This window comes from Microplitis mediator, chromosome 2 (genome assembly GCF_029852145.1).
Source record: "Microplitis mediator isolate UGA2020A chromosome 2, iyMicMedi2.1, whole genome shotgun sequence".
Classification (NCBI taxonomy): domain Eukaryota; kingdom Metazoa; phylum Arthropoda; class Insecta; order Hymenoptera; family Braconidae; genus Microplitis; species Microplitis mediator.
The window spans coordinates 16,017,211-16,041,465 of record NC_079970.1 but is presented as its reverse complement, the minus strand read 5'-3'; the positions used below and the strand labels follow the sequence as shown (position 1 = coordinate 16,041,465).

General features: G+C 34.9%; 2 protein-coding genes across 5 annotated transcripts in view; both read left to right on the top strand.

Annotated features, from left to right (window-relative positions):
- Positions 1–24,255, top strand: part of LOC130664138 (protein madd-4) — a 328,261-nt gene that overhangs the window by 87,911 nt on the left and 216,095 nt on the right. The gene's annotated exons all lie outside the window — the stretch shown is intronic.
- On the top strand, positions 5,141–7,604 carry LOC130664142 (uncharacterized). 3 transcript variants are annotated; one of them, XR_008989315.1, is made up of 3 exons: positions 5,141–6,716; positions 6,817–7,009; positions 7,374–7,604. XR_008989315.1 is itself a non-coding variant. In XM_057463929.1 (2 exons), exons 1-2 carry the CDS (start codon positions 5,259–5,261, stop codon positions 7,375–7,377), a joined length of 1,755 nt encoding a protein of 584 aa, XP_057319912.1. In that variant the 5' UTR covers positions 5,141–5,258; the 3' UTR covers positions 7,378–7,599. The 3 variants fall into 3 exon arrangements, 1 of the variants encoding a protein (XP_057319912.1); XR_008989316.1 differs by having other exon boundaries at positions 6,799–7,009; XM_057463929.1 differs by having other exon boundaries at positions 5,141–7,009; positions 7,374–7,599.

Below are 24,255 nucleotides of genomic sequence, written 5' to 3'. Positions count from 1 at the left end.
TCATAAAATCAGAAAATAATATTTCTACTGTACATATTTTTCAGTATATTAAAAATTTTTACTATTTGAGACTTTAATTTCTTATTTATTAAACGACAGATATTAAAGCATTCGATGCTAATTTTTCGAGCTTAAATTTTTTGACATGCAGCTTGTCTTCCTACAGTTAGAATTGGTAATTTTATCCAACTAGACTATATATTATACCATTTAATTGATGGTTATTATTGATTAAATATTGAAATAACGATATTATCGTTTGAATTAATTACTGAGTATATTTGAATTATTAGACATTGAATTTTATTTATTACACTTAGTTTTTTCCGTGTATGAATTGGTTATTTGGTTTGTGAAGTTATAAATTTGAAACAATGTATTTAACAATTTGATAATAATAATAATGTGTTGTATTATCGAATAAGAATGAGTTTTCAAGGAGTAGGGATTGGCTCACGAAACTGTAGGTGAGTGTTACCACCACACGAGTTTAGAATTCCCATTGTGACTCAGTTCCATACAATAGTTCTTAGATCGAGTAGTAAGAAAATACGTCTCTTATTCGAGGAAAAGTACAAAAAATCCAATATAAGCTGCGCATGTGTACATCAATAAAAACATCGTACTTATATATTGTCTGGATTTTCCGTTATTGTAACTTATGACTGATGATTATTAATCATTTCGGTTGGATTGTCTAATGACTCGTAAAAAGTATAGCTATCTGTATCACTAGAAGTATGGTATCTAATTATCATGAAGAATAAAACTTCTACGATATCTATGAAATGGACCAATTACAGTATTAGGAATGATATCTTTATTTATTGGTGTCCTTTTTTTATCAATGAAAGGCGTGCTTTTTTACGATAAATTGAGAAAAGGTTTTGTTTGTTCTCTTTAAGTAATTCATAAACTTCTTTTCGATCAATCCCAAACTTAATCCAATCTAAGTCTTAATGAACCTTTGAAATGCCGAACAGCCGAGCAAGTCAGTTAATTTATTTGGAAATTACCGTCAACCGTAAACTAGTGTTTTTTTCGTTTTGTGAAAATTTAAGATCCGTTGAAAAATAATTTTATGAAATATTCAATAAACAAATTTATTTAAATTGAAAATTTTTTTTATTATTTATTTTTTGAATAATTGGTAAACTACTTAAACGATTGAATTTGATACCTGAGTAGATTTTAGTTGAATGGTTGGAAAAATATCATGAACATAATAAAGTACAACAAGTTGGAAAGAAGTGCATACCTCAATCGCATATTTTACAGTCAAAAAAGAGATGTATTCAAAATTTTAAATTGACTGCGAAGATTTTAATTTTCGACCTTAATAATTTTTAACTCAAAAAAAAAAATCTCTCTCGGACAATCTGTCAGTAAAAACAATAAATATGAATATCAATATTGATTCGTGAATCGCAATGTCTAATATATATATATACTAGCGGTTACCCGCCCGCTTCGCTGGGCGTAAATTAAAGTTAGGTGATGATTTTTTTTTTCATGATTAAAATTATTTCTATAACTATGGTTTCGACCTATGACTTACTCTGCAATCATAATAAGCTATATGAAACTAATTATTATTATTTTTTTTTTTTGAGTTTAAAATATACCCGTCTTTCTAATAAGATCTTGGATAAAAGGGAAAGTTCTTAATATTTTGATTGAAATGCAATTATTTTTGTTTTTTCTAACATAGATTTATCAGAGTAATTCAGTTTAAAAGTAAACAAAGAATTGATATCGTATGTTTAAAACCTATTTGAGTATATAAATTAGGGTAATCCAAAAAATAACAAATTTATTTTTTTTTTCTCGGAAACAGGTTCAAAAGTTTTATATAGATGAAAAAAGACGCTCGTGAAAATTAGAGCTCTTAATATTAACATTAAGAGGTTCTTTATCGCACTTTTCTATTTTCCATAAGAATAACATGGAAAAAATTTTTTTTCCGTCTTCTAATTTTTATCAGTAGCTAAAGATGCGTCATAGGAATAATTGGCAGGCGTATTTTTGTAGGTAATTAAATGCTCTACAAAAAAATCTGGGCGTCGGTTGACCCTGCGGGCCAGCCCCAAAACTTTCCGCTGTTTTCGAACTCAAACATTACTCTAAATATATTTTCGAGCTCTTCGAGCTTGAAAATGCTATTACCTGCGATTATTTTTAATGAGCTTTTCAAGCTCTACCAAGTTGCGATTTTTGCTAAAGTTTGACAAGTCAAGAATCGACAATTGTTAATGAAGAAGCGGTTTTTACATTTGTATTCTCGATTATGTTCAATGAAATAAATGTATCGAGGCAGAAATCAATGTCAGTGATCAAAATCAAGATTTGAGTGAGTTTTGACTTAGGTCAGAGCAATAATATATGAAATATCCGAGAAACATATTAAAAACTGGGTTTTCTCAATTTTTTGCTGATAACATGATTTAAACTAAAGAACAAGTTAGATGACATTAAATGATGATCGCAAGAAACTATAAACAGAAAAATTTGGTATGATTTCAGACACATTTAGTACATTATATTTAGATTTATCCGGAAAAAATAACATTGAATGTTATTTCTTTAACTTCTCAGCGCCAATATCTTTTGAACTAATGAACCGATTTTGACGTTTGAGGAGGCAAGCGGCGCGTTTTCTCGAATTTTAAAGCTGATTCAAATTTGAAATCGATCCGTTGAGCCGTTTCGGAGATATTTGGACAAATCCGTTTTTCACCATTTCTTTCTCCAACGATATCTCTCGAACTAATTAACCAATTGAGATGGTTAAGGCGGCAATCGACGCGTTTTATCAAATTCTAGAGCTGATTAGCTTTAAAGTCGATCGTTCAAGTCGTTTCTGAGAAATCACTAAAAAACTAAAAAAAAAAAATTTTTTTTTTTCGTAATTTGCCGATATTTTCGAGTCTACTTAATCAAATGATCTGAAATTTCAGGAAAGTTGACGGCCATCAAGCTATTTCTATTGCCACCTTAACCATCTAAATTGGTTCATTAGTTAAAAAGTTACAAAGAGTTTACACACACACACACACACACACACACACACACACACACACACACACACACACACACACACACACACACACACACACACACACACACACACACACATACATACACACACACACATACACTCGGACATCATTCTGAAAATAGTCAGAACAGCTTCCTAGGACATCAAAACGCCGACATCTGATGTAATTTCGATTTTTGTAAATCGGGGTGAAAACAATAACTTCCCGAATTTTTCGAAAATCGTCGATTTTCCTAGCGGGTAGTTAAAAAAGTTCTTGTCGATGAGGAACCTCTTATGTTAATATTAAGAGCTCTAATTTTCACAAGCGTCTTTTTTTATCTAAATGAAACTTTTGAATACATGATAAACTATCATGTATAGGTCCTTGACTGGCTCGCGTCCATCAATCACGAATCTTTGTCACTTAATAACTGTTAATTTAATTTATTTAATTGTTTATTTTATTTAACTAATAATTTAGTGAACTATCAATTTAACTTGTTATATTATAAATTTATAAATTATGGTTGCTGGCATGCACTCTGGGTACGCACGATTCCTCCATCGCTGACCGGACACGTGGCTGGAAAGAAAACTTAATTCTACGGGGTTGGAGAAATAAAATAAAGAAAAAAGTAAATTCGGGTTTTATCCTATAAGTAGATTTTATTTATCCAAAATTCCCCATGTATAATTATAAGTGTCCCTTGAAAAATTTAATTTATTGAAATTATAATTGGAGTAAAATTTACGGGTAAAAGTTTATGAAATTCTAGGTAATAAACAAATGTAAAGATAAAGGTCTTAAAATCGACAGACTTCGAGAGAGAAAGGAAACCAGTGTCTTATTGAATGTAGTGAATCTTATTCACTCACCGACAATCCTCGTTGTTGCATATTGCCAAAACCAGAACCGGAGTACAGCAGCTTCCGGGGAAATTTACACCACACTTATCAATTTACTTAACAATACTTTATTACTATTGAAAAAGTTATTTTATATTTTATATATTAATTGTTACTTTTATTAGATGTATTTTAAGATTTAGTTTATAAGTAAAGAAATCACGTTTATCCTAACAGATTGATATGTACCCGAGTAGAATTGAAACTCATAGGTGGCCAGCCCGTAGCTAACTGATTTAAATCAAACCTTATCACTACCTAATAGAATTGGCCAGTCATAACCTCACTATGTAACGCCATCTTAGCCGATGGCTGACTGATCAGAACAAGCCAGTGGATAGATTCAAACATATCCAATAGTTAGGTTAAAACAATGAAGTAGTGAGTGTGCAATTATAAATAGCTAATCGCTAACTCAGAAATATGAGCTAATGAAAAGATATGAAAAATAGCTAGTAGCTAGCTAAAAAATATGAGTTTATCATGACTCGAAAACTATTAAAAAAATCTGGGCGTCGGTTGACCCTGCGGGCCAGCCCCAAAACTTCCCGCTCTTCGAGCTCGCAAATACTTTTGTATGTCATTGTTTTGTAAAAAACCATTTTTTAGCATTTCCTTCTCCCACGATATCTCGCGAACGAATTAACCGATTTTGATGGTTGAGGTGGCAATCGACGCGTTTTATTGAGTTCTAAAGCTGATTAGATTTTGAAGTCGATCGTTCGAGTCGTTTCTAAGAAATCAATAAAAAACTAAAAAAAAAAAAAATTTTTTTTTCCGTAATCCGCCAATATTTTCGAATCTACTTGATCAAATGATCTGAAATTTTTTAGAAAAGTTGATGGCCAACAAGCTCTTTCGATTGCCGCCTTAAGGGGTTAGGGGTAGTCAGAATTTTCAAAAAATCGATTTTTTTTTTTTTGCATTTTCTTAAAGTATAATATTTTAAAAATATTGTGTGAAAATTTGAAGTGAATCCGACAAATTCTTTTCGAGTTATTTAACAATGACCAAAGGACGCTCGGGTGCTACGTGGCATTCGAGTGCAGGTAGCTAGAAACAGCTGCAAGCAACCGACCTTTCGGGTTTCATTGTCATGAATATCTCCCCATTTTAATGTATTTATAATTATATATATATATATATATATATATATATATATATATATATATATATATATATATATTCACAATTTGTAGGTAGTACAAGAACTGAAAAATAATTTTTGGTTGCCAGTATACCTGTAGTCGTTGCACTGATCAGTCGATAGTTTTGTGATAAATTATTTCTCAAGTGAATTAAATTATTAACCATGGGACGTGATTCTAGAAAGGTTTCAAGAGAACTTCGGAGTTCTGAAAAAATTAATAAGTCGCGTTCAGTCAAAAGAAAGAATGTTTTTAATCCGAAAACAGCCGAACGTGATGAAAGTATTCAGAGTACATCTTCTAAAAAATTAAAACAAAACACTGAAGATGATGTACCTGAAGACAGCAGTACTGAATTTCGAATAATAAATTTTATTCAGGTATTCACTGCAATTTCTGCTCTTATAAAATGTAAAAAATGTGATGGAAATGTAGTGTTTCAAACAGCAAGTACACGTGGGCTGGGATTCAAAATTGTAGTTGCATGTAATAACTGTGGAAATGAATATATTCCTTCCTGTTCTTTCGTTGGGCATTCTTATGAAATAAACAGACGTTTCATTTTTGTAATGAGAATACTAGGAATAGGATACGAAGGATTGTGCAAGTTTTGCGGCCTGATGGACATGCCGTCTTTTTTAGATAAATCTACGCATACAATTTTACTGAAACAGATTTTGAATTGTAGTAAAGCCGTCGCAGAAACCTTCATGACGAAAGCTGTGAATGAAGAAAAGCAAGCAATGCCAACAACTGAAAATGAAGATATAAATCATCTAACTGTATCGGGAGATGGAACCTGGCAAAAACGGGGATATACATCGTCATTTGGAGTTTCTTCTATAATTGGCTATTTTACTGGAAAGATTCTTGACATAAACATTAAAAGTGCATATTGTAAGCTATGTGAGTATTGGAAAAAAAAAACAAATACTGTTGAGTTCGAGGAATGGTATCAATCGCATGAAGATGTGTGTTCTGCTAATCATCAAGGGTCTTCTGGGAAAATGGAGGTGGATGCGATGGTCGAAATGTTTTCGTATTCTGAAACTAAATATGGAGTTAAGTATGCCAACTATATTGGTGATGGTGACTCCAAGACCTATTCAGGAATTATAAAATCAGATCCTTACGAAAATACAACTGTAAATAAAAAGGAATGTATAGGGCATGTCCAAAAGCGGATGGGGAGTCGATTACGTACGCTGAAGAGTAAACAAAAAGGTCTTGGTGGTCGAGGTAAGCTCACAGGAAAATTAATAGACAAACTAACTGTGTACTATGGTTTAGCAATACGCCGGCATTGTGATTCTATTGAAAATATGAAATCTGCTATAATGGCAACCTTTTATCACTACGGCTCGAGTGATGAAAAACCGAATCATGATATGTGTCCAAAAGGCGAAGAATCTTGGTGCTCTTACCAGCGCGCTGAAGCAAGAGGAGAGCTTGATACCTTTTCTCACGATTATTCTCCTTTACCTTCTGATGTTTTAAAAGCTATCAAGCCTATATACGAAGATCTTAGTAATGAAAATTTACTTTCAAGATGTGTAGGTGGATTCAATCAGAATAATAATGAAAGCTTTAACCAACTAGTATGGAAAATATGTCCAAAAACGGTAAATACTAGTTTTACTATCGTACAAATAGCTGCATACGTTGCTATGTGTATATTTAATGAGGGTATAAATTCATTATTAGTCTTGATGAATACACTAGGACTTAATTGTGGGCCTAATTCTCATCGGTATGCAGAAAGAATGGATGCTGCACGTATCAAAGTAGCAGATAAGCGCGCTAATGATAACACCCGAGAAGGTCGATTGCAACGTAGGCACCAGCAAATCGATATTTTGGAAGCTGCTATGTCGGCTGAAGAGCTATTATATGGTCCAGGAATAGATGACTCAGTGTAAGTTATTAAATAATTCTTATAATTCGACATAAATCCATAGCAAAACTTTAAATGCGTTTTTCTCAAAACTATGTTTTCTGAACTGGTGATCACTGTAACTTAAAAACTGCTCGGTAGATTTCAATAAAATTTATTGTACTTTTGAAATACATTAAAAACTCGTGCCTGATCGAAGGATTTTTTTTTTTTTCAAAAATTTCGATTTTTTTTTAACAATAAACTGTCGGTTTTTTTCTCGAAAATTTGAAAAAAATTTCCTGAGGCCGCCATTTTGTTAATTTCGAAAAAAAAAAAAAAAGCTTCGATCAGGCACAAGATTATCTATTAATAAAACTAATTTTTCTTGTCCGATTGATTTTAGATGAATCTCCAAGGACTTATGATGATCACCGCAAAGGACTTCGGGAGGAACGGGCTCTACAAAAACAGCGATAACTTTTTGAATTATTAATTTTTTTTTTTGAAATTTTCGTGAAGTCAAATCGAAACGTGTTCTAATAAAGCTATGTTTTTATTTTTGTCAAATAAAGTAATTAACTACAAAAAAAAAATTATTGAAAATCATCATTTTTTCATACCCCTGAGTACCCCTAACCCCTTAACCATCCAAATCGGTTCATTAGTTAAAAAGTTATAAGCCGGTCACACACATACATACACACACACACACACACACACACACACACACACACACACACACACACACACACACACACACACACACACACACACACACACACACACACACACACACACATACATACAGACACTCGGACATCATTCTGAAAATAGTCAGAATAGCTTCCTAGAACCTCAAAACGTCGACATCTGATGAAATTTCGATTTTCGCAAATCGGGGTGAAAACAATAACTTCCCAATTTTTCGAAAATCATCGATTTTCTTAGCGGGAAGTTAAAAAAACATTTTTTTTTTTTACACTGGCTTTACAATTTGTATTTAGATTAATTTTTTTATGAGTTTATCATCGAATTAACCGTGATGTCCAGTTGGGCGGTGACGGGAGTTGAACCCGGATCCTTGAGATGATGAGTCTCGCCTGTTATCCACTAGGCTGCTACTGCTTGTTGGAATCGACTACAATTTGATGATCCATATATTTTTATGTCGCACCATCTGTAGCTAATAGCGGCTGGACAACCATGAGACGCTGATGAGTTACAATTATATTTTTATATAGCTCTATCTATTACTATCAGAGGTAAAATAGCCATTAGATACTGGTAAGGTGAATTTTATTCTTCATACAGCTCCATCTGTAACTGATGCTAACTGAACAACCATGAGATGCTGATGAGTTACACTTATATTTTTATGTCACGCCATCTGTAAATATTAGCGACGAGATATCCATGCGATGCTGATGAGTTACAGTTATAATTTTATGTAGCGCTATCTGTAACTATTAGCGACGAGATAACTATGAGATACTGATTCGGTAAATGTTATTTTTTGTACAGCTCTATTTGTTAAAAATTTTTGTTGGGAAACCATGAGATACTTGTAACAGGGTTTTTTTAATTAAATTAATTATTTTGTTTGAATTTTTATTCGACTGTGCTCTCGGCCCACGTATTACCGTTACCCCCACGCCGTCAAATAAATAAATACTGGGACTGTTATTGTTTGGTTAAAATCTTTTGACCGTGTAACAAACGGGTACCATAAGGGACCCCGAGTTCTGCCTGTTATAGGTTGACAATAAATTTTATAAAGAAGTATACAGTACTGACGTCATCCGAGAGTGGGGACTTCGCTACTTCATAGCTACTCAGAGTTGCAAGTTGCGACACTCACTGCCTGGTGCTGCTGGCGATCAGTCACTTTTAAGATCAGCCATACATTACACAAGTATTTATAAGAGTGAGACTTAACATCACGTTGGTGCTTATGGTGAGTCGAAAGACCCCATTTTCATATTAACGTATTAAACATCGTCGTCTTGGTGCGACTTTCTTTGACCCCGAATAAATTATCTTTGAAATAACGTCTTTGACGCTGTGGCTGCAGTGGAAGCCAGTTTTCCAAATAATTAATATGCTGAGTCTAACGACCGCGTATATAAATTCTATATTCTCCTGGTTGCTGAGATATCATTATACTCAGAAAGACAAGATCTACGTCACAAGCTAATCAGTACGACGACGAGTCAAACACAACAGCAGAACGTTCAGTGGACATGTAATGGCGGAGGTGAGTCAACCACGTTTTAACAGAAAATTGTGGTAACATATACCTGAGTTGAATCCTGGCTAACGAAGATGAGTTTAGAGCCAGTCACTAGCTCAGCGTTACTAGCTAGCAGATTTAGCTAATAACGAGCTCACCGTTGGCTAATTTTTTTTTCAAGAATATTTTTAGCTCACCGATATCTCGTGAGTGAACAATATTTATTATTTACAGGTGGCGCTGTACAAGAATCAAATCTTGACTCACCATTGCTTCACAGCTGGTTCAAAGTAGTTGGTTATCGATGTCGCTGTTTTCAGATAAAAAAATAGCTCACCATAAGCTAATAGCTGGCCATTATCTATTATTTACAGATGGCGCTGTACGAGAATGAAATCCTGACTCATTATTACATCATAGTTGGCTCGAAATAATAATTTATAGGTGGCGTTATTTTCAAGTCAAAAGACGACTCACTAGAAGCTGATGGCTGGCCATTATCTGTTATTTACAGATGGCGCTTTACGAGAATGAAATTCCGACTCATTATTACATCATAGTTGGCTGACTTGTTATTGGTTCTTTACCAGATTATATTTTTTGTTCAATATAACCAATTTATAATCAGCTTAATAAGCATAAATTATATAAAAACAACCTAACCTCAAATAAGTATAGACGGCGCTACATAAAAATATATTTGCAACTCACCATTGTCTCAAGGTTGTCCATCAAAAATTAGTTACAGATAGAGCTGTACAAAAAATAACATTTACCTAATTAGTATCTCATAGTTATCTCGTCGCTAATAGTTACAGAAAGCGCTACATAAAATTATAACTGTAACTCATCAGCATTCCATGAATATCTCGTCGCTAATATTTACAGATGGCACTACATAAAATTATAACTGTAACTCATCAGCGTTCCATGGATATCTCGTCGATAATAGTTACAGATAGCGCTAGATAAAATTATAACTGTCACTCATCAGTATCTCATAGCTATCTCGTCACTTATAGTTATAGGTGGCACTACATACAAATATACCTGTAACTCATCAGCATCTCATGGTTGTTCAGTTAGCATTAGTTACAGATGGAGCTGTATGAAGAATAAAATTAACCTTACCAGTATCTCATGGCTATTTCATCGCTAATAGTTATAGATAGAGCGATATAAACATATAATTGTAACTCATCAGCATCTCATGGTTGTCCAGCCGCTATTAGCTACAGATGGTGCGACATAAAAATATAAATGTAACTCACCAGTATCTAATGGGTGTCCAGTATTTATTAGTTATAGATGGAGTTGCTTAAAAAATAAATTTCACCTCACCAGTAGCTTATAGTTGTCTAGTCACTATTAGTTACAGATAGCACTACATAAAACATATATGGATCATCAAATTGTAGTCGATTCCAACAAGCAGTAGCAGCCTAGTGGATAACAGGCGAGACTCATCATCTCAAGGATCCGGGTTCAACTCCCGTCATCGCCCAACTGGACATCACGGTTAATTCGATGATAAACTCATAAAAAAATTAATCTAAATACAAATTGTAAAGCCAGTGTAAAAAAAAAATGTTTTTTTTTAATAGTTTTCGAGTCATGATAAACTCATATTTTTTAGCTGGCTACTAGCTATTTTTCATATCTTGTCATTAGCTCATATTTCTGAGTTAGCGATTAGCCATTTATAATCGCACACTCACTACCTCATTGTTTTAACCTAGCTATTGGATATGTTTGAACCTATCCACTGGCTTGTTCTGATCAGTCAGCCATCGGCTAAGATGGTGTTACATAGTGAGGTTATGACTGGCCAATTCTATGAGGCAGTGATGAGGTTTGACTTAAATCTGTTAGCTACGGGCTGGCCACCTATGAGTTCCAATTCTACTCGGGTAACGGTTCCGTTTTATTGTTAAAAAGGGGAAATTTAAGTTTACATTATAAATTTCATTAGAAAGTTTCGGTTATCGGGAAAATTTAATAATTAAGTTATTCAGGGTAAATTATAAAAGAAATAGTAAATTTTACGGCGTGGGTTCGAGAGCGTTCGGTCGCCATTTTCTTTAAGTATCTGGGTCGTCTTTGTTAGATAGCATCGTATTTGTTAATTAGTCAGTTGATTCTAACGACCACTGGTTAATTAATTAATCATATATAGTTCTGGAATTAAGAAATAATTTAATTTAGCCGGTATTCATTTAGAGATACTGAGTTCCACAGACCGTTCTCTAGAAGGTGTTGAAATTTAGTTGGTAGCGTCTTATTAAATATTGTGAACTTGGTGCTGAGTCTCACCGACCGCATCACTGGAAACTTTATTTAAATAAAAGTCATTAGGATAAATATAATTAAAATAAAATTCAGGTTTGGAAAGTCAACCCAGAACTTTCGGCATTGAAAAATTATAGTTGTGGACAGAGTATGTGTGTGTGATTTAGAATATATTTTACCTCGCCAGCAAATTATTTAGAATAAAGGAAGTGATAATTGTTATCATAATTTGAGAAATTTATATTAAACTGAAAACTAATTAAATTTAAAAACACGTTAATATTGTCAGGAAATTTACAGATTTATTATTGTTAAAAATATTGAATATCAAATTAAAGAACATATCTGTTACACATAAGTTTTATAAATAAATTTGGATACATTTTGCTAAATACTGTGTATTAAATCAATTAACCAAATCGACTAATGATGTTGAGTCTGACGACCACTCATTATGGGATTAAATTTATTTAATTTTAGAACCTAACTCTGCAGCTGTGTGACCCAGTCACGGTAAGGAGATTTTTGAAGTCATTCTTGAGATTTCTTTTATTCTCTGCTTTGATTGCTTTGCACACGATACTGAGAGATCGTGCAATTTTACTCACAGTGGCGCCCTAAGAACTTATGAAGTTCAATAGGTGTCCAAATTGTGACATCGTAAGCCTCGTCGTCAAGACCACGGAAGTCGAGGGGTACCCGGTTATGTACTAGTGAGTTACAAATATATTGTTATGTAGCACCGTCTATACTTATTTGAGGTTAGGTTGATATATTGTATTTATATAGTTTATGCTTATTAAGCTGTTTATAAATTGGTTATATTGAACAAAAAATATAATCTGGTAAAGAACCAGTAACAAGTCAGCGAATTCTTTTTATACATCACTATCCGTAAATAATAAATAGTAGCCAGCTATGAGTTTACAGTGAGTCATCTTTTAAATTCGAAACTACGCTATCTATAAATAATTTTGAGACAGCTGTGAGGTAATGATGGGCCAACGTTTTATTTCAATACAGTACCATCTGGAAATAATAGATTATGGCCAGCAACCAGCTTGTAGTGAGTCATCTTTTGACTTGGAAACGATGCCATCTATAAATAATTATTCCGAGCCAACTATGATGTAATAATGAGTCGGAATTTCATTCTCGTAAAGCGCCATCTGTAAATAACAGATAATGGCCAGACATCAGCTTCTAGTGAGTCGTCTTTTGACTTGAAAATAACGCCACCTATAAATTATTATCATCCCAATTATTCATTGTCAATAGACAGATTGTAATTCTGCATTTTCTAGATAAATAAAAAAAAAAAAAATATAAATTATTATTTCGAGCCAACTATGATGTAATAATGAGTCAGGATTTCATTCTCGTACAGCGCAAACCCCCTTAGGAGTCAATTTTATCAAAGCCATTTCATGAGGGATACCTAAATGACCATAAACGTTCATGCCGAATTTCAACTCTGTAACGTATTTATTTGAAAAACAGGAGTATATTCATGTCTGACGCCACCACAAACCCTCTTAAGAGTCAACTATTAAAGCCATTCCTTGGAGGATACCTACAGGACATAATAAACGTTTACGCTAAATTTCAATTTCGTAACACATATATTCGAAAAACGGGAGTATCTTAACGTTTAGCTCGAAAACGGATTCACAGCAATGCTTTCGAGCTGAAGAAGCTTGAAAACGGATTCACAGCAATGCTTTCGAGCTGAAGAAGCTTGAAAATAGCGGGAAGTTTTAGGGCTGGCCTGCAGGGTCAACCGATAGACCGATTTTTTTTTCAAGCTTTGAGTATTTTTAAATCCTTAACAGATTGACTTCCGTTTCCAGTAACTTTGTGTTCAGATGTGTTAGTTGTTGGTGATCAGTTTTTTGTTTTTTTGGGGTAATGGGGGATTGAGTTCAGTGGGGTATATGAGTTAGATTATCAGGGAAGAGGTAAGAGGGTTTCTGGAGTATAGAAAAAGGGAGGGTAGGGTGGTAGACAGGGAGATATTTAAGGGTTTGGTGCAGGTGTCAGAGTAAAGGTTAGAATATAGTTTGGTGATACGAGGGGAGGGAGGTAAGAAGAGTAGAAGAGGTAGAAAGCGGTAGATGTGAGTAGCGGTGAAGGTGCGTATTTAGAATTTGGGGGCTGAGTAGGTAAAGTGTCCGCAGTAGAAAATTTAGATTTTGTGGGTTGGTAAGAGAGTATGCCGGATGGTAAGGAAGAGAAAAAGGCGGGAAAGTTATATTTTAAAGATTAGGTTTAGGCAGAGCAGCTAGTGCAGGGGACTTAACGGAAGCAGTGTTAAGGGGAAAAAGGAAGTAGAGAGAATTAGAAGGAGAGGTAAAGCTAGCGAAAGAATTGGAGGAGAAAGGAGTATTTAAAAGAAGTAAGAAGTTGGTGAGGTCTCCGGAAAATAAAGAGAAAATGGAGGGGATTCTGAGGAAGCTAGAGGAGATAGATTGTAGGATAAAGGAGGAGTGTGGAAATGGTGGGTGAAAGGGTGGATTGTTTGAGGGAAAAAAGAAGAGGCCGGAATTGAGAAAGATGTGGGAAGAGGAAAAAAGAGAGATGAATGAGAGGCTAGAAGGGTTGGAAAAAAGAATAGAAAAACTGGAGGTGGTAGGATTAGATAAGAACAGGGAATAAGTAGCGGGGGAGGGGATAAAACCCTAGATAGAGAGACTGAAAAGAGAATAACAAAAACAGAGCAGAGTTTGGAAAGAAACGAGTGAGAAGCTAGGAGAAAAAATATTATTGTGAAAGGGGTAGGAATGGAAGTAGGGGAGGATTGGGGGAGGCAAATTGAAAGGATCTGAGAGAAAATAGAAGTGGTAGGAGGCAAAAAGAGCATGAGGAAAATAGGAGCAGTTGATAAGGAAGGGAAAGGGTTGGTGTTAATTGAGATGGAGGGATTAGATAAGAAAAGGGAGGTGAGAATAGCAAAGAGTAAACTGAAAGGGGAAAGAATCAGGATAGATGATGGCCTCACAACAGAGAAAAGGAGAGTTAAAAAGGTAATTATGGGGGAGGCAATTATCGGAAAGAGGGAAAGAAAATAGAGTGAAAGCAGGGTACATGAAGATGTGGGTGAATAAGAGGCTAAGAGTGTGGAATAAAGTGGAACGGGAGTGGAAATTTCAGAAAGGAAACGAGTAAGGGGGGTAAATGAGAGAGTAGGGAGAAGGTGGAGTGGAGAAGGAAAGGTGGGGAAAAAGCAGGGCGAAAGGGAATACAAGATAGGTTTCTGGAATGTGGCTGGGTTAAAGAATAAAGATAAAGGTTTCTGGGAAGGATTAAAAGGCTGGGATGTCGCAAGCTTAATTGACACGTGGGTAGATCAAAAGGGTTGGGAGGGAATACAAGGGAGTTGGAAGAGAGGATTTAATTGGAAATTTCAGGAAGCAGTAGCCTCAAAAGGTAAGGGGAAAACGAAAGGTGGTATAGTAGTGGGGGTGAGAGAGGAAATAGAAGTAGGCCAAATAGGGAAGTGTGATGTAGAGGGGTAGATGGAAAGAGAGGTAAAATTAGGGGATGAATAGTGGTGGGTGGTTGAGGTGTATGTAAATGGAGATCTGGAGAGGAAAAAACTGTTAACGAGTAGATGGATGGAAGAAATCAATGAGAATAGAAAAGTGGTGATAGGGGAGATTTTAACTTAAGAACAGGAAAGGAGGGGAAGGGGGTGTAACGATTGAGGAGAATGGGAAAAAGGAGAAGATTAGAAACTCGGAAGATAGTAGTTTGAATAAGGAACAAAAGAGTTTTGTAAGTTCATAAATGAGAGGGAGTGGGTGATAGTAAATGAGTGTTATAGAGGAGATGAAGAGGGGGAATGGACGTTTGTAGGGGAGCGAGGGTGTTCAGTGATAGACTTAGTGTCAATTGAGGGGGGTGGAAGGATAAAGGGGGGAAAAGAAGGGAAAGGTTGGGAAGAGGAGTCTGGACAAGAGAGGACGCACAGAGATTTGAGAAAGAGCTCGGAAATTGGAGTAGTTCAGGAGGAAGTCTGGAGGAGGAATGGGGTCTGCTAAAAGAGAAAGTAAGAATAGCTATCAAAGAAACAGAGAAGGTAAGGGTTAGAGGGAAAGGAAAGTCGTGGTGGTGGGATGAAGAGTGTAGAAGGAAAAAAAGGAATCTGAGAAAGTACTTACATAGGTTTAGGAAGAAGGAAATAGAAAGAAAGGTATATCTGACAGAGAAAAAGAAGTATGGAAGGTTGTGTGAGGAGAAAAAGAAAGCGGAGAAATATAGATGGGAAGAGTGGGTAAAAAGTGTGAGAACGGAAGGACAAGTTTGGAAGGTGGTGAATGAACGAAGGAAGAAAAGGAAGGGAGTGAACAAGAACATAAAAATGAAGGATTGGGGCGCTCATTTTAAAGGTCTGTTGGGAGGCGTCGATAGTAGGATATTTAGGGTAGTGGATGCAAGGGAGAGGGAGAATGAAAAGGAGGAAGAGGGTAACATTACTCTAGAGGAGGTTAGGGATACAGTGGTAAGGTTAAAAGATAATAAGGCGATGGGGGAAGATGGAATTCCACATGAGGTCTGAAAATATGGGGGTGAAAGGTTTATGATAGAGTTGTGAAAAATGTGTCAGAGGATATGGAACGAAGAGGGATGGCTTGAAGATTGGAAGGAAGGGGTAGTGGTACCGATATTGAAAAATGGGTAAGGGAATAAGGTGGGGGACTACAGAGGGGTTACATTGACGCAGACCGCATACAAAGTGTACGTGGGGATTTTGGAAAACAGGCTAAAGGTAGAAGTAGAGAATAAGAGGTTGTTACCAGAGAGTCGGGCGGGATTTAGGCAGGGGAGAGGAACGATAGATTATATCTACGTACTGAACTATTTTATTAATAGGAAAATAGCTGAGAAGAAAGGGAAAATGTTAGTTTTGTACGTAGATTTCAAAGCTACGTTTGATTCGGTGGATCGTGAGAAACTAATAGAGGCATTAAGTGAGAGAGGAGTAAGAGAAGGATTCGTAAGAAGGTGTGAGGAAGTGCTTAAGGAAACATGGGGTAGGGTCAGAGTGGGGAATGTAGTAGGGAAATAATTTTGGACGGAAAGGGGGGTGTGACAGGGATGTCCGTTGAGTCCACTGCTGTTTGTGTTGTTTTTAGCGGATTTAGAGGAGGAGTTAGAGAAAGGGCGATGGGAAGGGGCGGAACTGTCGGGGGGAGATAAAGTTCATGCGTTCGCGCATGCGGATAATGTGGCGTTGTTAGCGAAGAATGAGGATGAAATAAAAGGGATGGTAAAGACGTTAGAAAGGTATGTAAATAGGAAAGAGTTAGAAGTAAATACGGATAAAACGAAGACAGTGAGGTGTAGGGTAGGAGGAGCGAGAAAAAGGAAGATTTGGTGGAACTGGCAGGGTAAGAAGATTAAGGAAGTGGATAGGTACGATTACTTAGGGTATGTAGTAAAGGCAAATGGGGATCAAAGTGAGCATGTAAGGGAAAGAGCTGGGAAAGGAGCAAAAATACTGGGGCAGCTTTGGGGTATAGGGAAACGGAATTTCGGGAAGGATTGGGGTAGAAGAATATGATTGTTCGATAAATTAGTATGGTCGGTAGTTAGCTATGTGGTAGAAATTTAGGGTTGGAAAGGAAGGGACGAAATGGAGAAAATTCAGGAGAGATATCTGAGGTGGGTACTTGGGTTGTCAAGAAGGGTAGTAGGGTATATGGTGAGGGAGGAGCTGCAATAGGATTTACTGGAAGGATGGGCAGGGACAAGGGCTTGGAGATATGAGAAAAGATTAGAGGAAGGGAAAGGGGGGAAGCTAGCATGGAGATGCAGAATGGAAATGAGGAAAAGGGTTAAGGCGGGGCGAGGTTTTATTGGGTGGGAAGCTGAGAGAAAAGATTTCTTTAAGGCTAGAGGGTAGGAGTTAAAAGAGGTAGAAAGGAGGTGGGAGGAAGGTCGGATAAGGGGAGAACATGTAGTGGGGGTGGAGAAGAAAAAGCAAGAGAATGAGAGGTGGGAAAAGATCTTGGGGTCACGCAGTAACAGGGATTATAAATTCGTAAGAGGTAACGGGGTGCAAGGGTATCTCAAAAAAGGATGGAGTGAGGAAAGGTGGAGTAGAATAGCGATATTTAGGTTAGAGGACGAGTTAAGAGAAGGTAGATATTGGGAAAGTAGGGATAAAAGGTTATGTGCAATATGTGGGTGGAATGAGGAGACTTTGGAACATGTGTGGGAGGTATGCTCTGGGCTAGGGTTGGAAAGGGGTTGGCAGAAAGTAAGGAATGAGGTTTTGGGGGAGGAGGGACAGGGGGAGGGTTGGTTAAAAATGATAGAAGGTATGAGAGGAGAGGTAGAAAAAAGATTAGTGTTGGCGAAGTTAAGGTTAAATTGGTGAAGTGGAAGCGAAACTCTAGAAATGAGAGCGATGGATAAAGGTATATGTGCAAGCGTAGAAAAAGCGAGTTTTTCTTTTGCCTGCTGGGGATTTTCTTTTTACCGCCAGGAATGGGTTATGTTAGTGTCAAAATTTGATATTTGTGATAGGATTAAGTTATAGTGTAGTAAGGTATAGGCTAAGATATAGGTTAAGGTATAGGCTAAGAGAGTTTTGTATGCGGAACGGGGTTCCGCTGATGTACCCCTATTGTATGGGCATCAATAAAGATTTATTAACTCCTTAACAGATCAATAGATCGAATAGACCAATATACACTTTTGTAGGAAATTGAACGCTCTACAAAAAAGGTCTCCTAACATTGTTTGATAAATTTACCACCCCCGTTCATAAATTTTTCAAGTTAAAGTTCAAAGTACAATAATATTCGATGTCATTTTAATTTTTTGGAGAAACTATTCGAATTATAACAAAATGTCGTGGGACCTTTTTTGTAGATAATTCCATTTCCTACAACTTATACTTGAACTTTTCTCGAAATTCCGATACACTCCGAAGTTATTTGCATTAAAACATCAATTTTTTGTTAATAATCGTATTCTGATTTTGATTGATTGTAAAAATAATAATTAAAGATTTTTTTACCTAAGTGACTTTTGTCTATGATAATCAAATCATTGAAAAAAATTCACGTTCACTTTGTTACGTTCCCTTCAAATTAATTAATTAAATAAACATAATTTATTTAATAATAATTGAAATAAATTAAACTTAACTTCGTTTGCAACGAATATATTGCTGATAAGCATTTTAAGAACGTCGACGCAGTTCATACGTGCAGATATGATAATTTTCTACGTGGATGAGAGTAAGACTGCCTCGACGTTTTCATCTGGAACCTGAGATGCAACGTTGTAAGATTTAATTTTATAATTGTCTTATGTATTTTTAATTTGTACTGCATGTAAAATCAAGAGTCAGGAGAAGGCAGTCAGCCAACGAACATCCAAGTCACTGGACCTCGATCTGATGACTAACTGACTCAACCCGTAATTTTATCAATTAAAACATACCTAGATTTATTAAATTTGGTGCACCATTCATTATATAACGCTAATTAAATATTTAAAAAAAATCATAAACACTAATAATCGCCGAAAGACACGCCTGGGGTCTATAGACATCCTGATAGTGTCAAACTTGAACGTTAAATTAATTAAATAAAAATTATTTATATTTTTTATTAATCTGGGGTGATACCCCAGAATGTAACAACTTATTCAACATTTTACTCCACTTCGATAAAATGTTCCCGTTATTTAACAATTATTTTTAGCGAAAGTATATAATATCAATCTGTGGTTGTCTCTTAAATAAGTACATTAATTTTTTTCAATGATTTGATAAGCATAGATAAAAAAATTTAGGTAAAAAAATCTACTACTTTCATTTTTACAATCAATCAAAATCAGAATACGATTTAAAAAAAAAAATTGATGTTTAAATGCAAATAACTAAACGAAAAATGTTTAAGAAATAATTTGTAGAAAATGAAATTAAACTTGGTTTGGCTTGATTGACTTAAATTTGAGACAAATAAGTCGAATTTAAGTTATTGTTTACCTGGGTAGCAAATAATGAATAGTGACTATTTTCACTATTTCAAATTTAACCCTTTCCCGATTGACCTTGAGTCCCTTCTCTCAATTTGAATCGTACGTCTTCGTCTTACAGCGAGAGAGCGCTAGCCTGTTGAGAAGAGAAGGGGCAGAAAAAATAGTAGAAGGGGGCGCATGCATGCACTACTACGATTAAACTGTTACTCACACGATTAAACTGTTGTTCACACGTTCTTAACAACGAACTTTGATTAGCGCTACCCCCGTAGAGCTCACTCCGATGCATTTCGATACACACTTTCGAGAAAGGGTTAAGAAAGAACGTGTTAGCACTTGATCTGTACAAAATAACGATTGCTTTTTAATTTGATTGGAATTATTCGTATTTTGCAATTATCATGGAAACAATATTTTTAGATCTTCATTGATAGTGTCAATTACGTAATCAGAGTAAAATTAAAAAGTTTCAGATATTTCAAGAAAATGAACTTATATCATTCAAAAGCTAGCCAATTGGATTCTCGCCATACTATCAACGTCCAACCATATTTTTTTTTGCTTGCTGTTATCTTTTCATCATGAAATGTGAAAGTCCATTATTTGGCACACTTATGACAGTATTTCACGGATTTTCATTTTCAATGAGAGACATTTAATATCCTAGTACGATGTAAAGTCCTGCTGGCGACAGATAACCGACTAAACTTTCAGTTATAATTTATTTATCAACAAAAAGGATTTTTTTTTTTTTGCATATTATAAACTTCTTCAATAACATTTGTACCTCTATTATTTTTCTTACATTTTTTAATCGCCTATTTTTCTTTTTTTTAACTTCCCGCTAAGAAAATCGATGATTTTCAAAAAATTCGGGAAGTTATTGTTTTCACCCCGATTTTCGAAAATAGAATTTTCGTCAGATGTCGACGTTTTGAGGTCCTAGAAAGCTATTCTGACTATTTTCAGAATGATGTCCGAGTGTCTGTATGGATGTGGGTGTGTGTGTGTGAACGGTCTATAACTTTTTAACTAATGAACCGATTTGTATGGTTAAGGTGGCAATCAAAAGAGCTTGTCGGCCATCAACTTTCCTTAAAATTTCAGATCATTTGATCAAGTAGACTCGAAAATATTTGCGAATTATAAAAAAAAAAATTTTTTTTTTTAAGTTTTTTATTTATTTCTCAGAAACGACTTGAACGATCGACTTTAAAATCTAATCAGCTCTAGAACTTAATAAAACGCATCGATCGCCGCCTCAACCATCTCAATCAGATAATGCTTTCGACCCATATCGTTGGAGAAAGAAATGGTGAAAAACGGTTTTTTTCTGACAGAAATTTCTCTCTCAATAGATTTATTTCATTGAACATAATCGGGAATTAAAATTGAAGAACCGTTCTTCATTAATGATTTTTGATTCTTAAATTTTTAAACTTTAGCATAAAACGTAACTTGTTAGAGCTTGAAAAGCTCAAAAAAACAACTTCATGCAATAGGATTTTCAAGCTCGAAGAGCTCGAAAATAGATTCACGCTAATATTTTCGAGCTCCTTGAGCTCGAATACAGCGGGACGTTTTGGGGCTGTTTCGCAGGGCCAACCGACGCCAAGATTTTTTTTTTTTATAATTATTTCGTTTATCTCAGACACTATGACAAATATTTAAAACTTCTGCTCAGACTTAACGAGTTATTGCTTTTATGTCCTCTAGTTGAAGATATTTATTATTATCGAGAACAAATATAAAAAAAAAAAAAAGCGAATCGAAGACTCCAAAGAAAAATGAGCCGTAGTAGTTCTTTATCAAAGAGGATTTCGTAGCTGCAATAAAATAAGTTCCACAAGGAAGTTTAAAAAAAAAAAAATAAAAGTACGTTGGTGAGAGAACGTGAAGCTAAAAAGAAATAAATAAATAAAGTAAAGAGGAATATGAAAGAAAGGTAGCTATACTATGCACTTGATTTTGCGGTTCGCGCGTCACAAATTCTCTTAAACCAGTCAAGGCATCGCAAAACTGCTGTCTGAATTTTTCCCTTTTCCCTTACTTTTCTGTCGCAATTCTCAATGTATGAAGTCTGTAGGTACTATATATTTATATACATATTATATATAACTGTCTGTTTCTACTTGACTGTATTTTACTGATGGAGAGAATCTTCATTTCACCAGACTCTTCAATAGAGCCGACCCACCTGCATATTAGAATCGTAATGAAAGAATCTGCAATAAATCAGAGTCGAGTGGGAAGCATGTCGTTTTACGCGTGACCCAGCACTTTCATTCAACCACAACAGCCATTTTTTGGCTTTATTTATTAACTTTTATGACTTTTTTATTTTTACAATATGACTCAACTAAAGATTTCCGAAATAAATTCAACTTAATTATTTTAAAATAAGTTTTATTAAGTTTTACCGCCATATCTTTGTAATATGTAAATAATCGATTTCGTTACGTACAAAGGACTTTAACATATTCATTTAGAAAATAATGTAGACAGAAATGGAAACAGATTTGATGTTAAATCACATGAAATATTTAGCACTTGTGGGGGAAGGGAGGAAAAATGGGCCCCTCCAGAAAAAGGGCTCATATCCTCAGTGGTTCTCACTTGTTTTACTTCTTGTCTCACTTCGTTCGTGCGCTCAACTTCGCTCTCGTGGGCAATCGACAACACCGCACGAATTGAACACAGTTTTTTTTTACATTAATGCAATATAAGTACTATCTTAGCGCTCGCTGTTTTATTCTCCAAGTTGCTTTTTGCTGATTCAACTGTTGCCGCGACATATTTGTGGGTTAAACGATAATCTGCATGCGACAAGAAGTAAATTTGTGCGACAAGTTTACTTGTCGCACTCAAATTTACTTGTCGCACGTAGATAATCATTTAAAGCACACAAATGTCGTGGAAACAGTTGAATGGGCAAACAGCTTTTTGGCGAACAAAAGAGCGTGCGCTAAGATAGCACTTATATTGCATGAATGATAAAAATAAATTTATAAATTTTACGAAGAACATATCTCGATGGAAAAAATTACAAACATAGGTATCTTGAAATAACTAAAAATGTTTTTTTTCTATTTTGTAGGGTCATTTAACCCTCAATTTAAAACTTTAAGTTTTGTTTAACTAGATAGAAAACTTTCTGAATAAATTAGAATATAGTTATTCCTGAAAAATTTTAGACTCAAGAGATGTGCCTTTTTTATTAGATATTGATCTTTCAATTATAATCTGTTTTTTTATAAGTCGTCAACATTTTCTGCTTTAAAAATCGGTTGTTATACTCCATAAGTTTCTATTAGTACTGGATCAAAAAAATAACTAATATTTGACTTAACTTTAAGTTGAATTTAAGTTATATTTGTAATCCAGGTAACTTATCAATTTATCAATTTCCCAATGTCATTTCTAATTAATTTAATTTATTTTGAGTCATGAAATGAACGGCGAAATTCAAAGATTCATCTAAAGTTTGAAAACTCAATGATACTTATACTTGTAAGCTTTGAATATTTAAAGTCAGTTCGGTTACTCATCATGAGTGATTTATATGTCATAGAATATTATTAATCAATAAATCTTATTTGAACACCACTGTAGGGGAGGGAAGGGCATAACGGGGTAAAAGGGGGGATGTCCCCCCAAAATTTTATTTAAAAAAATTTTCATTTTTAAAATCTGTTTTAAACATTCCGAAATCACTCTTGTAAATATAATTGAGCAATATTTAAAATTTTTAACTTCCTACTAAGAAAATTTGAAATTTTCGAAAAAAAGGAAAGTTATTGGTTTCGGTCCGATTTTCAAAAATCGGATTTCTAACAGATCTTGTGAAGACGTTTTGAGGTTCTAGGAAGCTATTCTGATTACACGTAAGAAATGTTTTGCGGATAGCATTATGCCAGTATGGGCGTGAACTCCATGCTGTATGGTATCGAAGATTTTTATACGTTGTAAAATATATAGTAATAGTAATAGTAATATATTATACTACAATATTGTATGCATAGATGATTCGACCATTTCGGGAATAGTAACATTGACTATAGTTGTCGCGGATGCCGCAACGTATCGCGGTCAGGCCCATACTGCGTTGCCGTATCCAAAATGCTTTTGGCAGATAAACCTAGTCAATATTGTAATGTTACTTATGTTAAGGATGTTTTGGAGGTACAATCGGAGACAGAAGTAAATTAAATTTCAATTTAGCGAATATCTTTGTAAATATTGCATATAGGTAAACGAATTTATTGTCATAAATTGATATTTCATGTCAAGTTCCTACTCTCTAAATATGAATTAGTGATTTTTCACTAATTTTAAGCGAATATTCACGAATTGTCAATGCTACAATCGTACCACGCAGAATTAGTGAATATTCACTAAATGAATATGTGAATATTGGAATTCACTGATTTGATAAGTGAATATGAGAATCCACTAAATTGAAAAGTGAATATGGGAATCCACTGATTTCATCGGTTAAATAAAATATATTATTTTGCGAAAAAAAATATAAGACACTTGTAATTAGATCCGAAATGTAATTAATGTATTAGAATCATGACTTAGAGGAAGTGTACATGATTTTGATTGATGAAAAAATCCCGGTGACTGCTGGGCTCGAACCTGCATCCTTCCAATTCAAAGTCTTTGATGCTATCCACTGCGCTGGCCTACGCATGTGATCTCGTGAGTGTAAATAGGATATTCGTTATGATCCCAAACAATAACTGATGAAGAAATAAATAATCCG

Bases quoted from the DNA above. Each gene is read 5' to 3' on its own strand.
- LOC130664142 (XM_057463929.1), top strand. From the start codon at position 5,259: ATGGGACGTGATTCTAGAAAGGTTTCAAGAGAACTTCGGAGTTCTGAA.